Consider the following 20,219-nt stretch of genomic DNA (forward strand, 5'->3'; position numbering starts at 1 on the left):
CCCTCCACTTCCTCATCCAGGTCGTTTATAAAATCACAAAGAGTAAGGGTCCCAGAACAGATCCCTGAGGTACACCACTGGTCACCGACCTCCATGCAGAATATGACCCTTCAACAACCACTCTTTGCCTTCTGTGGGCCAGCCAGTTCTGGATCCACATTGCAATGTCCCCTTGGATGCCATGCCTCCTTACTTTCTCAATAAGCCTTGCATGGGGTACCTTATCAAATGCCTTCCTGAAATCCATATACATTACATCTACTGCTTTCCCTTCATCAATGTGTTTAGTCACATCCTCAAAAAATTCAATCAGTCTGGTATGGCAGGACCTGCCCTTGACAAAGCCATGCTGACTATTCCTAATCATATTATACCTCTCCAAATGTTCATAAATCCTGCCCCTCAGGATCTTCTCCATCAGCTTATCAACCACTGAGGTAAGACTCACCCGTCTATAATTTCCTGGGCTATCTCTACTCCCTTTCTTGAATAAGGGAACAACATTCGCAACCCTCCAATCTTCTGGAACCTCTCCCGTGTGATTATCACAAAAATAAATTGGCACAAAAATCACCAGAAAAGTTTCCAGCGTCTGCAGTCTCTTGTGTTTCCAAAGAAATTAACGTCATCGTTTTCCAGCTGGATCCCCAGCTGACCACCTCTTATCAGGACTGAGGGAAGCAGTCGGAAACCGCGCTGTATAAATGTGCCAGCTTGGAGCCAGTCAGTGAGAACGCTGAGTGTCGCTGACCCAGAGCAACCCGCAACCTCGGTCACAGCGTGAACAACACAACTCACTCGGACTGACCAACCATGCAGTGGGGCATCTTCATCTTGATCTGCGGCACCCTGTTGCTCTCTCTACCGTGTGCCACGGCGGCCAGAGGTAACACGTTCACAAGAGTCCAGCGCACGGGGACTTTGATTTCCATTTTTCGAGCAATAATGAGTAGAGTAGATATGTGCGAACTTCAGAAATAATTAACGTTAGCAAACCTCAGCAAATGTATGTTGCTCTAGGGCTGGAATTTGTTAGAAATGTTGCAAGTAAAAATCCCAATGATGAAACAGGGACCAAAAAAAAAGTGGAGTGTTTGAGTGCTTGTTCAACCTTAAAGAAAAAAGTGCTGAGGCGCAACTTCAGTTTGAAAGAACAACATTGAGAAAATCAGCGTTGCCGCAGTCTGTTCTGGTGAAGCGTAGTTGCAGCGCAGTTCCCGTAATTTACACTCGGTGGTTTTACTTGGGTATGGGAGAACGTCGATCAACAATATCGTACTTGAATTGACAGTTTAATTTATCTGAAGTCTCCCTCAATAATCTCCCCAATTGGTAGAAGAATAGTTTTGAACACACCACATTGAAATGAGTTCACAATGGAAGAACCTGTCCTGCTTCCCATTTCTAGATTCTATTGAGACAGTTTACGTTTACTGTTTCCCGCACACTCCAGTTTCCTGTGTATTTTTTTACGCTGGAAATATTTGGTAAATTGCATTTGGGCTTCACGGAGTTTAGTTAAAAGGTACGAATTGATTGAAAGTTTTCTTCAGTGATCCCATTTGTTTCACTTCTTAATATTGTTAATTGATTGAATTGTGAGTGCTTTTGAACGTTGATGAATGTCAGAAGCATTCAAAAACTTAAAACGACGGGCAAGTAAACTGAGCCAAATGTCAAAGTTGTTTTCTGCACTTCTGTTGATTGTGTAAATATCGAGCCTTACATCAAGCTAGGTCCTTACACAATCCAATCACACTATACTGCCATTAAGTATTGGACTGGCTTGGAAGTGCAGATTAACAAAAAAACAGTTAGGTCCATTGATATCACTAGTGAGCATGAAAACTTATCGCTGCATAAAATTCTGGGTCATTTTATTTTAAGCTGTTATCCTTTTGGATATTTCTGTCCTGTGTGTAGGGAATTACAAGTAAAGTGTTTTGCTCTAACTTACAAAATATGAGTCAATGGGTGGGGTTCTTAATTAGTACTTCAAAACCTCAAAATGATTTGGTTTTAATCCGGTGGAAGTGATTATTGACCCACAATTACTGTCAATGTAACAGCACAGCTAATGGCACCTGCTGAAAGATTTTATCAAATAAAACTGCAAATGTTAGAAATCTGAAATAAAAACAGGAATTGTTGGCGATACGCAGCAGGTCAGGCAGCCTCTGTGGAGAGAGAAATAAAGCTGATGTTTCAGGTTAGACTGAAAAAAGTGAGTAAAGTTGCAGAGAGTGTGTTGAGTGAACAAAGGAAATATCAGTGACAGGGTGGAGACCAAGGTTGTCCAGTGGACACAATTGCTTTTTTGGTATGAACTAGTAATCATGTCTGGACGTGTACAAAAGAACTGAATGAACAAGAGTAGGTAGAGAGAAAGTGAAAGAAACAGCAATATGCTGGAACTGTTTCTGAAATTTTCAAATAAAAGAGAATGCTGGAAATACTCAGTAGAACAGGTAGTATCTATGAAAAAAAATGAGTTTATGTTACAGGTGGATGACCTTGCATCAGAACTGGCTAATTCTAACACAAAAAGGAGAGGCTGGTTACCTGAAATTGTTAAATTCAATATTTAGCTCCAAGGGTTGCAACGTACCTAAGATCACGGAACCATGTTCTGCATGGTTTAACGTGTAGAATTTCATATTATGCAGAAATTCATTGCAAACTATTTAACATCTTTTCTTTGATGGTGGGCATGGCTTAATCAATAGCTTTTCTTCAGACTATAGATCAATATATGACTTGAGGTTGTGCAGTCATGAAATGCATTTTGAGAGATCATATCTGTACCAGGGACTGTGTTTCAGGCTTCAAAATGCTATTTAACCAACTGGCTTCCTTTTCTTCAAAGGTATTACTTGAGTTGACACAGTTAGTGCTGGTTTGGATGAAACAGTCCTGTACTAGCATGTTATGAGGTATTTAAAATAGCCCAGAAAAATGTTCATATACAGATTTGCATAAACTTTTGAGGTGATTGATGAGTCATGAAACACAGTTACCTCAAAAGTGGTTGTTTACATCTAAGCAAACTGACACATGCCCACACACAGATACACATACAAAGCTTGTTCTTGAAATATCAATGAGATGATTACCATATAATCTGTTTAATGTGAATACAGGGATAAATATTGAGCAGAACATCTGTAAAAGTTTTCACTGCTTAGCTTCCAAAAGGTGCCATGATTCTTTTTGCAGCCACTTTGAGAAAAGGTTCTTTAGTTTAGTATCCTTCAACCTAAGTTCTGTGCTTTGGTCTTGAGTGCAAGTTAAACCCACAAACTATGTGGGTTCACGGTTGAAACCTGTTTACACGAGATGCATTAACATGTTTCATTTTATTAATGAAGTGGTAATTTCTTCACAGCTCTCAGCTGTCTCATTTAAATCTTTCAGAATTTCAAATACGTGACTTCAGGGTGAGTGTAGTTACAAAGCAGATTTACATCTAGATTGAATAAAGGCAGGTGTGATTTTCTGGAACAACACACAAGATGCTGAAGGAACTCAATGGTCAGGCAGCATCTATGGAGGGAAATGAACAGTCAATGTTTCGGGCTGAGACCCTTCATCAGGACTGGAAAGAAAGAGGGCAGAAGCAGAATAAAAGGGTGGGGGGAGGGGGAGGAGCACGAGCTGGCAGGTGATAGGTGCGTCCAGGTGAGAGGGGGAAGGTGGGTAGGTGGGTGGGAAGTGGGAATCAAGTGGGAAGCTGGGAGGTGATAGGTGGGAGAGGCAAAGGGCTGAACAAGATGGAATCTGATAGGAGAGGACAGTGGATCATGGAATAAAGGGGAGGTGGGGAACCAGAGGAAGGAAGGTGTGGGTGATGGGCAAGTCATGAGGACGGGGCAGGGGAAAGAGAAGGGTTAAAGGGGCTGGAGGGAGAAAGAAAAGCAAATTGGTGGGGGGGGGGGGAGGAGGGGAAGGATGGGAGAGAGTGGTTACCGGAAGTTAGAGAAATCGATGTTGATGCCGTCAGGTTGGAGACTACCAAGATGGAATATGAGGTGTTGTTCCTCTATATCTGCGATAAGCTTCAACTTGGCAGTAGAGGAGGCCGTGGACAGACATGTCAGTGTGGGAATGGGAAGTGGAATTACAATGGCTGGCCACCGGGAGATGTGATTTTCTGGCATTCTCTTGGGTTGGTTGTGTGATCATTCTGCCAACGTATGAAGATTTTGAATGTCATAGGAGCTTGAGGAGGTCAGCAGAATAGATATGAAGGAATCAGTACTGAACAGATTATGGGTGACAAGAGTTTTTGGTGTTTTTTTTTAAATTATGAACAGAATATGAGATGGCTACAAGGGAAGATTTGTAGAAATGGAGCCCAGGGAGTCTGGATCAGTATGTGAATACAGATAGTTGGAGTTTACATTCAGCAGTGTTCATCCAACAGGTGAAATGAAGCACAACACACTAAGTTCAAGAAGGCTTTCTTCTATGGAGCTCCCCCAGTGCTTTATACTCAGGCTGGTTGTACAGTCATTACTCAACAAAATGCACTGGACCAAATTAATTTATTTTATATGAAAGATGGCAATGATAAATAAATATTGTTTTTCAGATATATTTTAGACATTTTTATTGTTTGTTAAGCAGAATAAATGTACAGTATCATTTGATTGCAAACATGGCCACAAGAAATATCCTGCTTAGCTCTGTCTCTGATTTCTTTGTGTATATATTTGCCTGAATTCTCTGCTCAGTACTTTATGTAATTAAGGTGGCGATATTGTGTTCAATGAAGTTATTCTAAGTCAGAAGACATTTTTTCAATTGGATCAGTTTTTTTGCTGCTCCAGTTAACTTTAGAATTGGAAATATGTCTTGTTATTTTAAAGCCTTACGAGCAGAGAAGTTGCTTGTAATCAATGTTTTGTGTTTATGGCAGCACAGAGAGTATTTGTCCTCAGCTCATTTTAAAGCAGATCTTTTTTAGCGATGCTATTTCACTACCAAATGTTATTCTTATACCACCTAGTCTAGTTATTCTGTCACAAATAGTTGTCCTAACAGTTTAGTTTTGTCCAGCAATATTTCCATAGCAGGTCCCTCATTTCCACGATCATCTTTGTGTTGAGATTCACATGGAAATCAGAATATCTGTAAACATTGCTTTGCAGCTGTGTTTGCTTTCACACAGTCTGGCTGCCCTCCAGTACTCAGGACAAAAGTTCTACTTATTTGAATGGTTCTGCACAAAATTTGAATAGCCACTGATCTTAATTGTACAACTGCTGCCTATAAGCTACCAAGTACAGGAAGTAATATACTTTTACAATTAGCCATTCATTAACTGGATTTCTTTTGCTATTTGGATCATTCCTATATAATATTTCAAAGTATTTTGCACCTTCTTATTGAAAGATTTTATCACATGATCTTGTTTCAAGACATTTTTAAAACTTTTTTTTGTGAATTTCTTTTTCCAAGAATAACTCCAAAGTTCAGAAATCCATGTTCTCATTATGTCCTTATTCTAATTCAACCAATATTAATGTCACCCAGATACTATTTTAGATTTAAAGTGCTTTCACAAAGCAATTGATTAGGATAGGTTGTCTTTTCAATATTTATGTTGGCAGGTCCATTTCCCATTGTCTCGATCGTATTGATTCACAATGAGGTCAGTTTCTGATATCCTTTGGAATCTTACACAAATGGCCATACTTCATAAGTGAAGAAGATTGCAAACAGTCCTCACTTTTCAAGGCTCCATGATGGTTAACTTTGTCTATTTTTCATGTCCCAAACCAGCACCTTGCAAGCATAGTTACCTGATAACAATGAGGAGTGGGACTACTGCCATTCTCTCTTTTTGACCTGACACTTAACAGGCCATTGTCTCTCTGTTTTTACTCCAATTCAGTCAGACTAATTGGCAGTAAACAAAGACCGAAATTGTCCACCAAGTTTATATAGTTGGTTTCACATAGGGCTCTGAATTTGTCAACTGAGTTACCAAGGAATTCAACTTAGTTCTTTAATAAAATGTTTTACTTGTTACATGAGTAATTCCTTTAGACCTAATTAAAAATAGGAAGAACTTAATAGATCTAGGTTAACCTTACCGAAAAGGAAAATGAGTTTGTTCTATTTTCTGTTATAAAGAAATACAGCCTATAAACTGACAGTTCAAAAATAATATGCAAGTATAAATATCAAGATTACAGGGGCAACTTGTACCGAGTTCCACCATATAATCAGCAAGATTTATTTCCATGCTTTGTAATATAAACAACTTGGGTAACTTGTTGGGTTGTGCTGTGAACAATCCTTTTCACTTCTCAGTAATTCACTAACAAATCCATTCCACAGCAAAATGAGTTTAAAGTTTTCATCTTCAAGAAGGACTGCAGCTTTAATTTTGCCCAAGGAGAAATGTTAGAAGATCACTCCCGCTCTTTATTTAATTCAGACACAAATCTGATTTGTAATTGTACTCTAAAGTTAAGCAACTCAAACTTTTAGTCTTGTTTGACTATAACAAAAAATAAATCAGAGGTGCAATGATTAGTGATCATGAAATATCTTAATAAATTTAGATGCTTTTCTTACAATTCTTGAAATGTTTCAAAAGTGATAAATCAAAGAGACAGAAATTGTTCACATTACAATTGATTTTATTTTAAAATCTTATCAGAATAGATTAAATCTGCCATGTGCTGATAAAAATTTTAAAGTCTTAAACCTAGCGCCAGCCCTAATTGTCCTCAATAATGCATTGGATTATGAAGGATGGTGTTGTTACCAGGTACTGTGCTGCAGTCAGCCTGATATTACTTTACAATCTGGTTCTTTTTATAATAAGATAAAGGTGTCAGTGGAGTTGACATGGTGAGATCTGGTTTGGACAAAACAGTTCTTTACCACACATTGTGTTGCAATAAAAAGAAAACAGGCACTACAAGTTTCATATAACAGAGTCACATTGATTTACCATGAATAATGATTAATAAAAAGGTCTATTATTTCATTAATGTTTCACAGTATATAGCACACACATAAACACATGGGCACTCCATTTCTCTGAAATAGTGCCATTGTCCCTTTTTGCAGCCATCTGTGAGGGTGGATGGGTTTTACGTTTACCCTGTCATCCAAAAGACTGCTCCTTCAACTGTGTAGTGTCCCTTCTTATGGTACTGGGCACTTACGCTAGATTCTGTACTTCGGCTAGAACGGCAGTTGAAACCACAAGCTACATGAGCACTGAGCCACAATTAAATCCACAGTCGCATGTCTGTTTCGTCTTTGCTCAACTGTTTTAAGCTTAGACTTAAGAGAATTGCGAACTGTGAAAGCAACTGTGGTTAGAGGTGGCAGGAGTAGCTTTTTGCCATTTCTCCCTGGATAAGATGGGGCCAGGAACTATTTCTTCCTTGGGAAGGGGATTGTTAAATCAACCTGTTGTATGGTGGAGTGGAGAGACTGAGGTGATCAGCAGAAGCAGAAATGATGATAAGCAGCAATCAACACTGAACCAGCCATGGGTGGGTTTTGTTTTGTATATGGAGTGGAACATAAAATCATTGAATCATAAAATTGCGGTGATATGAAAGGAGGCCATTTAGCCCATTGTGTCTGCTGCCAGCCCTTTCAGTTCCAATCTCACATGCCTATCCAATTCCCTTTTGAAGATGCTGATTAATTGTGTGCCAACCACTCTAACAGCCAGTGAATTCCAGATCTTAACTGTTCCCGAATTTTTAAACAAATTATTTGGCGGGTCGGGGGCTGAGGGAGTGACCTGATGGAAGTATATAAAATTATGAGAGACATAGATAGGGTAGGTAGTCAGTGTCTTTTTCCCAGGGCGGAAATGTCAAATACTAAAGGGCACAACTCTAAAGGTGAAAGGAGGAAAGTTCAAAGGAGATTTACGAGGCAAGATTTTTACACAAACAGTGGCAGCTGCTGAGAATGTGCAGGCAAGGCAAGTGGTGGAAGTAGATACTATGATAACGTTTAAGAGACCATGTGCAGGCAGGTGGAATTAGTTAAAATTGGCATGGCTGGCTGTTGTGAAACAGATTCGAGGTCTCAAAGGACAAGGACTCTGAACACAGTCTTAGAGTTAAATGATTTACTTACAAAGACAAACGCGGGGAAAAGGTAACGGGGACCCACACACACACACACACACACACACACACGCACGCACCGGTGATAGCGAGCGTGGGGAAAAATTGCAACAAGGGTAAAATACACACGCGCACACAACGAATTGGGTAAAAACAATCAAGGAAAAGCAATACGATACCCGCCACCCCTTGACTCAGTCCAGGCATGGCTCTACGCTACCAGAAATACTAACTTAGAATGCTCCTAACACTGTTGAAGTGCACACCTTACCAGTGGTCTCTCCAATGTTGTTTCTTGATTCTTGGGAGCAATCAAAGAGAGTGAAACAGGCACATGTGGCACTCTTTATAGTGCCGGAGGGCTGGGTGTTCCAGCCCAGGAAGTTCAAAAAGGCTAATGGCCCGGTTCCAGCAGGGGCTAATCAATCACAAAAGGCCAATGACCCGAGGCCAAGTACAAAGGTGCTTAAAGAGGCCAATGGTCAGGTGTGCACTGATGGGTGGGGTGGAGCCAGACCTCGATTGACAGTGGTGTATCTCTCGACCAGGTAATGGGCAGTGCTGTCATGTGACAGCCACGGCCCTCCACATTATACTGGCACAGACATCATGGGCTGAAGATCCTGTTCCTATGCTGTACTGTTCTATATTCACGATCTTACATCCCAATGCAGCTTTTTCCCCAAATGTTGCATTTCATTTAATCTGTTGGTAGTGAAATTGGAGGAAAATTGCAGGACCCAACAACTCCAACTGTAACATTCAGTTGTGGGTTACCTCCAGGCTCCATTTCTCCAGTTTTATCCTCCAAGCCCTCCCAGAATCACACAGAGAGCAGTTTCTATGGAATGTAAAAGAACGAAAACTTAATGAACAGGGAATTAACAGAAGCAGAATGGGTGTGATCCGGTGGGGAGGTGCAACTAATTATTTAAATAAAATACAAGGTTAAATTAAACAAAAATTACCCATTATTTACCCACTGGCAGGATTTTTGAGCATGAGGAACAACTGGAGTCACAGTAGAGCACTAGTGAGGCTGAGGATTCCCTGGAGCATTTGTTTCAGGAAGTGGTCATCCTCTATCCAGGAGATCGGTTCAGGAAAGCAAGTGAGTGGCCACTTGAAAGGCAGGGAAGAGCAGAAATCCAAGGTGTGTGCCACTCTTAAGTCGCATTCAATGTTTGAGACTGGTGAAAGTGAGAACACCTTGAAAAAGTGCAGTACATAACCGTGCATTATGGGAAAAAGACAGCATGTGACAGAGAACAGCAATTTCTTAAGTAATCCTCCAGATTTGGGTTTCACTAGAAATTAAGTATTTTAACTGGAATATTTTTGGAAGATTGCACTTATTTGCTATTATAATTAATATCATTTATTAGCTTTTTAACCTTCTATAAATATTGTACTAACAAACAACCACAGAAATTAAGATTAAAATCCAGTATATAGCATATACTCCTTTTGTAGATAACAACAGATAAAATACATGTTAAGGAGTGGGGCTAGATACTATTAAAAAGTCAAATAAATATGTTTTGCCAGAACAGGTATTGCACAGCAAGCCCCACTTCCCACCCCTGCCCCCACCTCTCCCCACTGCCTATGTCAAGTGAATCAGTCTTTCCATAGCTGAGTGCAACATCATAGTCATATTCAATCCAATAATGACACAAAGGGCACATACCTGTCTAAATGGTAGCGATCTTAAATGATTCTGGCTGATTGCCTTGTCACAGTGCTGAAGCAGTAATTGTGCACTGATTTTAAGGTCAACCATCACATTTTGAATTCTACAATCTGTTGATACCAGTACTGGACAGTAATGGTTTGGATTTCACTTACTTCTTGTTTCTAGGCACCCAGATTTGCATTTACCCAGTTGTTATGCAGTTATACAGAAATCACATGCAACAATTTGTTTTTTTTTTCTAGACGAGAGAGATGTCTGCTCACAACCAAAAGATGATGGCCCTGTAAAGCCATAAACCCTCGCTATTACTACAATGATAAAACCCATAAGTGTGAAGAGTTTATTTACGGTGGCTGCATGGGGAATGAAAATAACTTTTTAACAAAGGATGACTGCATAGCACATTGTGGAAGAACCAAAGTAAGTTTCTACTCAAGTATTATTACCGCTCTGCCAAAAAGGCAGTTGGATTTGAGAAAAAGAAAAAGTGACAAATCTGAGATTAATTGAAAGGTTTTAATGAATATCCTGAACAGTATAAGTCAAGTTTTAATATTTTAAATTCTTAAGCCCCAATTCCAATTCACCTTCAACAAGCAGATGATTATGAAGGACTGCATTCATACCAGGTACAATACTGTAGATATCATGTAAATACTTCAACATCTGACATCCATTTTGTTTTAAATCAGGTGTTAGAGGAACTAGCCTGGTGAATTTGCCTGCAAATATCAATGAGTTGATGACCACATAATGGGTTCAGGTATACGTATATATTGGACAGCCACCTACCTTGCCCCTCTCACCCTGGACTCACCTATCACCTGCAACCTGTGATCCTTCGCCTCCCCCTCCCACTCCCCGACCTCCTTATTCTGGCTTCAGCCCTCTTCCTTTCCAATCCTGATGAAGGGTCTCGGCCTGACATGTCGACTGTTTATTTCCCTCATAGATGCTGCCTGACCTGCTGAGATCCTCCAGTATTTTGTGTGTGTTGCTTCAGTAAGAGCTCTGCTGCCTCTCTTCACAATAGGGCCATTGGGTCTTTTTGTAGCTGTCTGAAGGGGTAGATGGGTTCCAGGTTACAATGGATCATCAAAACAACTGCTCCTCCAACAGTGTAGCTGTCCTCAGAAGAGCAGTAGGGCTTCAGTGTAATGTTTATGCTCAGAGTCCCAGAGTTGATATCATAAACCAAATGATCACTGAGTCACAGCTGATACCTGTTCACAGTGGATCCACAATTATGTTCCTTGTTTCATATTTGCCAGTCAAATGGTCCAGTGCTCAGCTGTTTTGTTAATGTATTCACTCAGTAATGTGAGAATCACATAGAAGTCAAAATATCTGAAAACATTCTCCAGTCCTGATGAACGGTCTAGATCCGAAATGTCGACTGTTTATTTCCTTCCATAGATGCTGAGTGACCTGCTGAGTTCCTCCAGCATTTTCCTATTTCAAGGCATCCAGATTTGCATTTCCTCAGTAGTTATGTGGTTGTACAGAAATTACATGCAACAATTTGTGTATTTTCTAGACAATGGTTGATATCTGCTCACAGCCAGTGGAAACAGGGCCCTGTAAAGCCTTATTCCCTTGCTATTTCTACACTGTTAAAACTGAGAAGAGTTTATATATGGTGGCTGCATGGGCAATGAAAATAACTTTTTATCGAAGTGTGAATGCATATCACAATGTGGAAGAACTGTTAGTAAGTTTCTGTTCAAGCATTTTACCCTAATTACTTCATGCAACTTTTGCCAAGGAAGCAGTTGGATTTGGAGAAAAAGAAAATGTGACAAATGTGAAATTCCAGATTTTTAAAAAGTGAATGAATGGGCTGACGTCTGAACAAAGCAACTGATGGGCTGGATAAGCTGACCTTCAGAACAGCAGTTGGGTTTCTGTCTAAATTTTGTGCTTTGATCCTCAGAGTTGATATCACAAACAAGTGATCACTGAGCCACAGTTAATACCTGTTCAAACTGGATCCATTGTTTCATGTTTGCCACTGAAACGGTCCAGTATTCTCAGTGTTCAAGCTGTTTTAAGCTTAGATTTAAAAAAGAATCGAATTGTTAACTGTAAAAGCGACTGTACTTGCAGGTGGCAGGAGTGTTTTTAGCCATTTCTCCCTGGGTAAGATGAGGCCAGGGAGCCACTTCTTCCTGGGGAATGAGAAGTGAAATGAACCTGTTGTGCAGTGAGATGACTGTTGATCAGCAGACACAGAGATGATGATAAGCAGGAATCACACTGAATGAGCCATGGGTGGGTTTTGTTAGTACATGAAACATAAAATTGTTGCAGTAACAAAAGGATTGCTTCAGCCCATCAAGTCTAATGCCACCCTGGTAGAACAATTCTCTCAGTTCCATTTCCGCATTTACTCTGAAATGAGCAAATCTTAAGTGCCTATCCAACCCCCTTTTGAAGATGTTGATTAATTGCGTGCCCACCACCCTAACAACCAGTGAATTCCAGATCTTCCAAATTCTCTGAAGTTTTAAACCAATTCTCACACCCCAATGCTGCTTTTTCCTAAAATTGTCCTCTCTGATCTCAGAGACAGGGAGGAAAGAAGTGAGTTGAGGTGGAGGAACAATTATAGCAATGGAAAGAAACATAGTCCTTCTTGCAGCAAGGATAGAATCTGGTGGTTAGAATTCAGATCTAAACACATAATAGATGATCTGGGCAGATTTCAATGGAAATATGGCAGATGTAATTGAATAAGAGTAGGATAAGATAATGAATTTAGGGAGGTGCAACAAGATAGTGGCATATACAATAAATGGGAGGATATTGAATTGTGTGGAGGAACAGGAGAACTTGGAGTAGATGCACACAGATCCTTAAAGTTAGCAGGACATGTTGATATGGTTGATTAAAAAAACACATTCAGGATGCCTTTCTTTATTAGCTGTGGCATAGTATACAGGGGCAAGGAGAATATTCTAGGACTGCATGCAACACTAATTAGACCACAGGTTGAGTACTGTGTACAGTTTTTGTCACCATGTTACAGGAGTTTTGTAATCACAATGTAGAGGATGCAAATGAAATTTGTGCCGCTGTGGCTGGAATGGAAAATTGTAGCAATGAGGAAAGATTGGATAAGCTAGTGTTGTCTTTTTTGAATAGAGGAGGCTGAGGAAGACTTAATTGAGGTGGATAAAATTATGAGGGGCCCAGAATGAGTAGATAGGAATGACTTATTTCCTTTAGCAAAGAGCTGGAACACCAGGGACCATAGATTTAAAATAATCATAGACGGAATGTGAGGATTTCTTTTCATTCAGAGAGTGGTAGTGATCTGAAACTCACTGCCTGATAGGGTGGCAGAGGCAGAAATCCTCATCACACATAAACGGCATTTGGATGTGTACTTGAAGAGCTGTGGCCTGCAGAGTTATGTCCCTCATGGTGGAAGGTAGGATTAGGCTGGAGAGCCTTATTCTTTGACCAGCACAGATATAGTGAGCCAAATAGCCTTCTTCTATGTCATAAGTTTTTGACAATTCTATGATTTTGTGATTCTGTGATCATGCTAGAGACTCCAGATAATGAGCAAGAGAAATAGAGAAACCTCTCTGCAGGAAAATGACAGAGTTGCACAGGATCTATTGAGTGATGATGTCGGGGACTTAAATTACACAAATATCAAATCGGTCCAGCTAGGAAAGAGACATTGCTGGGAATGGTGCTGGAGAATTAATTGGGCCTAGTGGACCAAGTGTCCAAGCGACCAAATGGACCAAGTGGACCAAGAGAACCCTTGGTAGGAGTGAATCTTGTTTCATAGGGAGTTGCTTAGTAATGGGCACACACAAGATAAACTTAAAGTAGAACTCTTAGTCTGGAGGAGGGGCAATTTCAGTGGACGAGAGGGGAATCTAGTCAAACAGTGAGTTCCATACCTGTACTGCCCTCTGAGTGAAAAAGATTGACCAGAACTAACTAACAGAAAAAGGATTATCTCAGATCCAGTCTAGGTAAATTGTCATGAGAGAGAAAGGCAGAGGAGCCAAAGTGAGGACTTCCCAGTGGATAATGGAGGTAGAGAATTTGATGAGAACAAAACAGAGGATGTATGAAGCATGTCATGAGAATTCTTCATGGGAGCCAAGTTAAGTACATTAAGTCGAGAGGATAAGTAAAGAGGATAAGACTGGCAAAATAGAAAGGCACTTAATAAAAAGGGATCTCAAAGATCTTTTACTGGCATATGAATAGTAAAACAGTTAATAAGAAGCAGAGTCGAATATTTTAGGTGGTAAGTGCTTAAAGGTGTGTGGCAAGGCTAAAATAATTAATGAATACATTACACTGAGATTTACTAAGGAAGAGGATATTGACAAAATATTGGCAGAAGTGGAGATGAAAATGGTAATAAATGGGGTTAAAACTGACAGGCACATTTTACTGGAAAGGCTGGCTATGCTCAGAGTGGATGGGTTGCCTGGTGGAGATGGCTTGCATCCCAAGCTAAGGGAATGGATGGTGTGTGAAAGTTGTGTAAGAGTTTTCTATAATCTTCCAATCTTCTCCAGATATGGAGAGGGTTTGGGCTTGTGCCAAAGGATTAGACACTGGAAATTGTGACCTTCTTCTTCAAGAAAGAATGTAAAGACATCCCTAGTAACTACAGGCTGATTGATTTTACATCACTGGGATGATAAGGTTCTAGAAACAATAATTAGGAAAACAAAACAGTCCTTTGAAGGGGTTAGGTTTAATTAAGGAAAGGTAGTATGCTTCTAAGAAGCAGATAATGTTTGATTAACCTAACTGAATTTTCAATGAAATAACAGAAAAGCTTGATGAAGGGAATGCAACGGTTTTGTCTATATGGAGTTCAGGAAAGCACTTGAAGAAATACCACATGATGAACTGACTAACCCAATTAAACCAATTAAACTGTTAAGATGCATTGAATAGTAGGGAGCGCATCAACTTGGATAAAAAAAATGGCTTAAGGATAGAGAAGAGTGACGGGTTTTGGACTGGAGAATGGTAGACTAGAGTTATTACAAGGTGATGCATTTTGGGCTGGGAAGAGCAAGACATATTCAATGGCCCTGTTTTAAAGATTGTGCAAGATCAGAGGGACCTACAGTATCAGTGTGTAGATTTTAAAGTTGACAGGGCATATTAAGAGATGGTTAGTAAAACATGTGGGGTCTTTGGTTTCTTAAATAGAGGTATTGAACACAAAAGCAGAGAAGTATAAGCCTTTATAAAGCTCAAATTAGAGCACAATGTTAATGTTGTAATCAGTTCTGGTGACCACACTTTAGGAAGGATGTGCAGATGCTTGAGAGGGTACAGAGGAGATTTATCAGAATGGTTCCAGAGATGATAAAGTTAGACTGAATAAGCTAAGGTCGGTCCCCTTGGAGCAAAGAAGGTTGAGGGAAGATTTTATAGGGAACTACAGGGCATTAGCTGAATATCTGTCATGAGGAAGATGTTAGTAACTGTTGTTAGAGATATATTACAGAAGGGCACTTAGACAAATCCAGCCTAGACAACAAGGTTTTTCGAAGGGAAAATGATGTTTGACCAATTCATTGAAGTCTCTTGAAGAAGTAACATGCGCTGTAGATAAAGGTGAACTGGTGCAGGTATTGATAAGGTGCTGCATCAAAATTGTGTGAAAATTAAAGCTCATGGTGTAGGAAGTGAGACTTGCTTGACCAGAAGGCTAACAGGAAACAGAATAGACATAAATAGGTCTTTCTCGGGTTCATGAGGTAACAAGTGGTGTGCCACAAGGATTAGTGTGCGGACTAAACCTTCTACAATTTGTAAAAATAAAATGGATAAAGCTTTAAGGACAGTTGGACAAACTTGGATTGTTTTCTCTGGACCACAGGAGACTGAGGGGAGACCTGATAGAAGCTTATAAGATTATGAGAAGCATAGATTGGATAGATAGTCCAACTCTTTTTCCCAGGATGGAAATGTCAAATGCAAGAGGGAATGGCTTTAAAGGTGAGAGGGGGCAAGTTTAAAGGAGGTGCGCAAGGCAAGTAGGTGCCTGGAATACGTTGCCGGGAGGATGGTGGAAGCAGATACGATAGTGATGTTTAGGAGGGTTTAGATGAACATGCAGGAAATGGAGGGATGTAGACCAAGTGCAGGAAGATGGGATTAGTTTAATATGGCATTACAGTCGACACAGATATGGTGGGCCGAAGGGCCTGTTCCTGTGCTGTACTGTTTGATATTTTATGTAAAGGAACAAAAGATATGGTTGCTAAATTTACTGATGAACAAAGAAAAGTCAGAACATGAATTGTGACGAGGACGTAAGGAGATGAGAAAGGAACATGTACTGGATAAGTGAGAGAACAAAGATTTGACATCCAGAGTATAATGTGGGAAAATGTGAAATTGTCTATCTTGACAAGAAAAAAACAAATCAATTCAATGGTGAGAGACTGCGGAACACGGATTTGCAGAGACATCTAGGCCTCCTAATGCATAGTTCACAAAGGACTATTAAGTAGGTTGTGCACGTTATTACAAAAGCCAACAGAATCCCAAAACCTTTTATAGGTATATTAGATGCTAGAGGGTAGGTAGGGAAAGAGTAGGTCCCTTTGGGGACCAAGATGGAAATCTATTTTTGGTGTCAAAGGATATGAGTGGGATTCTAAATGAATAGTTATCATAGGTATTCACCAGGGAGAAGAATGTGGTGGATGGAGAGTTAGGTGAGGGGAATATGACATAGTAGTGTAGTGGTTAGCGTAATGTTATTACAGCACCAGTGACTTGGCTTCCATTCCCATCATTGTTTGAAAGGAGTTTATACATTCTTCCTGTGTCTGTGTGGATTTCCTCTGGGTGCTCCAGTTTCCACCCACATTCCAAAGACATACAGGTTAGGAGCCGCAGGCATGCTATGTTGGCACCGGAAGAGTGGAAACACTTGCAGCCTGCCCCCAGCACATTCTCAGTAACACAAAAAGATGCATTTCACTGTGTATTTCAATGTACATGTGACTAATAAATAAATATCTTATCTTATATTCTGTAACATGTCTGTGTCAGAAAGAAGAAATGTTAGAAATACTGGCACACATCAAGGCAGATAAATTCCCAGGGCCTGATAGGACCTATCCCAGGATGCTATTAGAAGCAAGGGAGGAGATTGCTGGGGCTCTAACAGAGATTTTTGCATCTTGCTCGACACGGTTGAAGTACCAGAAGACTGGAGAACATCTGATGTTATTCCGTTATTCAAAAGGGGCAGTAGGGATAAGCCTGGAAACTACAGGCTGATGACCCTTACATCAATAGTTGGGAAATTACTGGAAAGAAAAGGGACAGGATTTATGTACACTTGGAAAGGCAGAGACTGATTAAAAGGAGTCAACATGGTTTTGTGCAGTGGAGATCATGTCTCACAAATCTGATTTGAGTTTTTTGAGGAGGTAACTAAGAAAATTGATGAAGGCAATGTGGTAGATATGGTTTACATGGACTTAGCAAGGTTTTTGACAAAGTCCCGCTGGTAAAAAGGTCCATAAGTTTAGGGCACATGGAATTTGAGGTGTGTTGACAAACTGGATCCAAATTTGGCTTGGTAATATGAGGAAAAGTGTAGTGGTCGAAGGATGTTTTTCTGACTGAAAGTCTGTACCCAGTGGTGTGCCTCAGGGATTGGTGCTGAGACCATTGTTGTTTGTCATATAGCTAAATTACTTGGATGAGTTCATAGGTGGACTGATTAGTGAGTTTACTGGTGAAACAAAATATGTGGAGTCGTAGAGAGTGAAGAAGACTGTGAAAGGATACAGAGAGACATAGATTAGTTGGAAAGTTGGGCAAAGTGGTGGCAGATGGAATTTAATCCAGACAAGTTTGAGGTAATGCCCTTTGGGACATCAAATACTAACAGAACATATACAGTAAATGGCACAGACCTCAGGAGTGCTGAATTACTGAGGCACCTTAGTGTGCAAATTCACAGCTCCATGAAAATGATGACACAGGTGGGTAGGTGAAGGAGGCACTTAGCATGCTTGCCTTCATAGGCCAAGGTATTCAGTATCAGAGTTGGGATGCCATGTTGCAGCTGTACAAAACATTAGTCAGGCTGCACTTGGAGTATTATGTACATTTCTGGTCGCCACACTATAGGAAGGATGTAATGGCATTAGAAAGAGTGCAAAGATATTCACCAGGAGGTTGCCTGTAATGGAGAGCTGTAGTTATAACGAGAAATTGGATAGGCTTGGTTTATTCTCACTGGAACATAGGAGGCTGAGGAGTGATCTTATAGAGATTTATAAAATTATGAGGGGCTTAGATAGGGTAGATTGTCAGAGTTTTTTTTCCTAGGGTGGGGGAGTTTAAAATTTGAGGGTATAGTTTTAAGGTGAGAGGGAAGAAATTTAAAGATCAGAGGGGCAAGTTTTCCCACACAGAAGGTGGTGGGTATATGGAACAAGTTACCAGAGGAAGTGGAAGAGGCAGATACAATTACAGCATTTAAAAGACATTTGAACAGGTGCTTGGATAGGAAAGGAGTAGAGGGATATGGCATTAGGATAGTTAGGCATCATGGGCAGCATCAACAAGTTGGGCCAAAGGGCCCATTTCTGTTCCATATGACTATGACTCTAATTTTATACCTGAAACCCCTCTTCCCTGAAATCATTCTGGAATCTTTCCCTCACCCTCTCTGAGATCTTCGTACTGTTCCTAAAGTGTGGTGACGAGAATTGGGCCCAATATTCATATTAGGGCCTAACCACTGTTTTGTATAAGTTTGAAATAACTCCCCTGCTTTTGTATCCTATGCTGATATTTATAAATCCCAGGATCTTACAGGTTTTATACTATTATCTCAATGTGTTTTTCCATTTTCAAAGAACTATGACTGTACATCCAGGTCTCCCTGTTCCTACACAGGCTTCAGAGCTCTATCAGTCTATATAATATCTGACAAGGTATATCACTTCCCACACGAAATGACATGTCTGCTGATTCAGTCAGCTTCTCTGTTTTCTTGCAGTCAATTACTATTCTACACATTGCTTACCACACTTGCAAGCTATTTGTCATTCACAAATTTTTGAATTTTTCCCTGCGCAGGCATGCCTAAATCATTATAGTGTATCAAAAGAGCAGTGTTCCCATCGCTGGCCCCTGGGGAATACCACTTCTGTAGTGAACTCAGAAAAAGAAACCATCTACTGTTTACTGAAGCCAATTTTCTATTAATGCTGGTGGCGGCCTTTTAATTCCATGGGCCTGAAATTTGCTAACCAGCTTTTTGTGTGAGACTTTTTCAAACAGCTTAGAATTCATTAAGATAATATCTGTTGCATTCCCTTCATCAATCTTCTCCAATACCTCTCCAAGATTTTCAGTCAAATATCATCTGTTTTTACAAAATTCATACTGGTAGTCCTCCATCAACACAAACTTCTCCAATAACTTATTAATATTTTCCCTGATTATTGTTTCTAAGAGCCTCCCCATATTCAAAGTGACAGTGATTGGTCTGTAGTAGCCTGGAATGTCACAGAGTCATACAGCATGGAAGCAGGCCATTCAGCCCACCATGTCCACACCAACCAGTGAGCACCCATCTGTATTAATCCCATCTTCCAGCACTTGACCTCTAGCCTTCTCTGCCTCGGTGATTACAAGTACATGCACAAGGATTTTACATTTGCCATTTTGTAGACCTTTGGCACTATTGAGGGAAGATTGGAGGATTTATGGCAAGTACTTCTGTAAACCTTCCTTAACTCTCCCTTAGCAACCTAGGATGCATCCCATCTGGACATGGTGACTTACATTTTAACCATTGCCAGCCTTTCTAGTACCTTCTTCTCAGTTTTCATACTATCTATTAGAACTACTTTCCTACTGATAGCATCGTTTTCTTAGTAAAGACTGGTGCAATGTATTCATTCGGACTTCAGCTTCTATGCATGGATCAGCTTCTTTATCCATAATTGGCACCATTTTCTTTCTTTTTATGATTTATGTAACTATAGAAGACCTTTGGGTTCATACATAGAACATAGAACAGTACAACACGGGAACAGGCCCTTCAGCCCACAATATCTGTGCTGAGCATTATGCCCAGTTAAACTAATTATATCTGCCTGCACATGATCTATATCTCTCCATTCCCTGCAAATTCATGTGCATATCTAAAAGCCTCCTGAATGCCACTATCCTTATTATGTCTTCTCAGTTTACAGTATTCGGCCTGCTTCTCACTTGACATACATCACTTGGCTACAGATCTACCCCACTTTGTAGTAAAATGATCACATCCAGTAGGATGGACCTTAAACTCTGACTTTCGTTTGTCATAGAGATCTTCTTAAATTCAAAGCTTTGTGCTTCATTTAATCTGTTGCTAGTGAAATTGAAGG

The 20,219-nt window shown here is 40.2% G+C and overlaps 1 protein-coding gene across 2 annotated transcripts in view; it reads left to right on the forward strand.

The window, feature by feature from the left end:
- Nucleotides 1–599: 599 nt before the first annotated feature.
- tfpi2 (tissue factor pathway inhibitor 2) overlaps nucleotides 600–20,219 on the forward strand; it is a 54,057-nt gene continuing 34,437 nt past the window's right edge. The window contains exon 1 of one of the 2 annotated variants that reach the window (XM_052016455.1): nucleotides 600–886. In XM_052016455.1, coding sequence (XP_051872415.1) covers nucleotides 814–886 — 73 coding nt within the window. In that variant the 5' untranslated portion in view covers nucleotides 600–813. The remainder of the gene's footprint in view (nucleotides 887–20,219) is intronic. The other variant, XM_052016456.1, reaches the window with a different exon arrangement.

Source organism: Pristis pectinata, chromosome 5, assembly GCF_009764475.1.
Source record: "Pristis pectinata isolate sPriPec2 chromosome 5, sPriPec2.1.pri, whole genome shotgun sequence".
Classification (NCBI taxonomy): Eukaryota; Metazoa; Chordata; class Chondrichthyes; order Rhinopristiformes; family Pristidae; genus Pristis; species Pristis pectinata.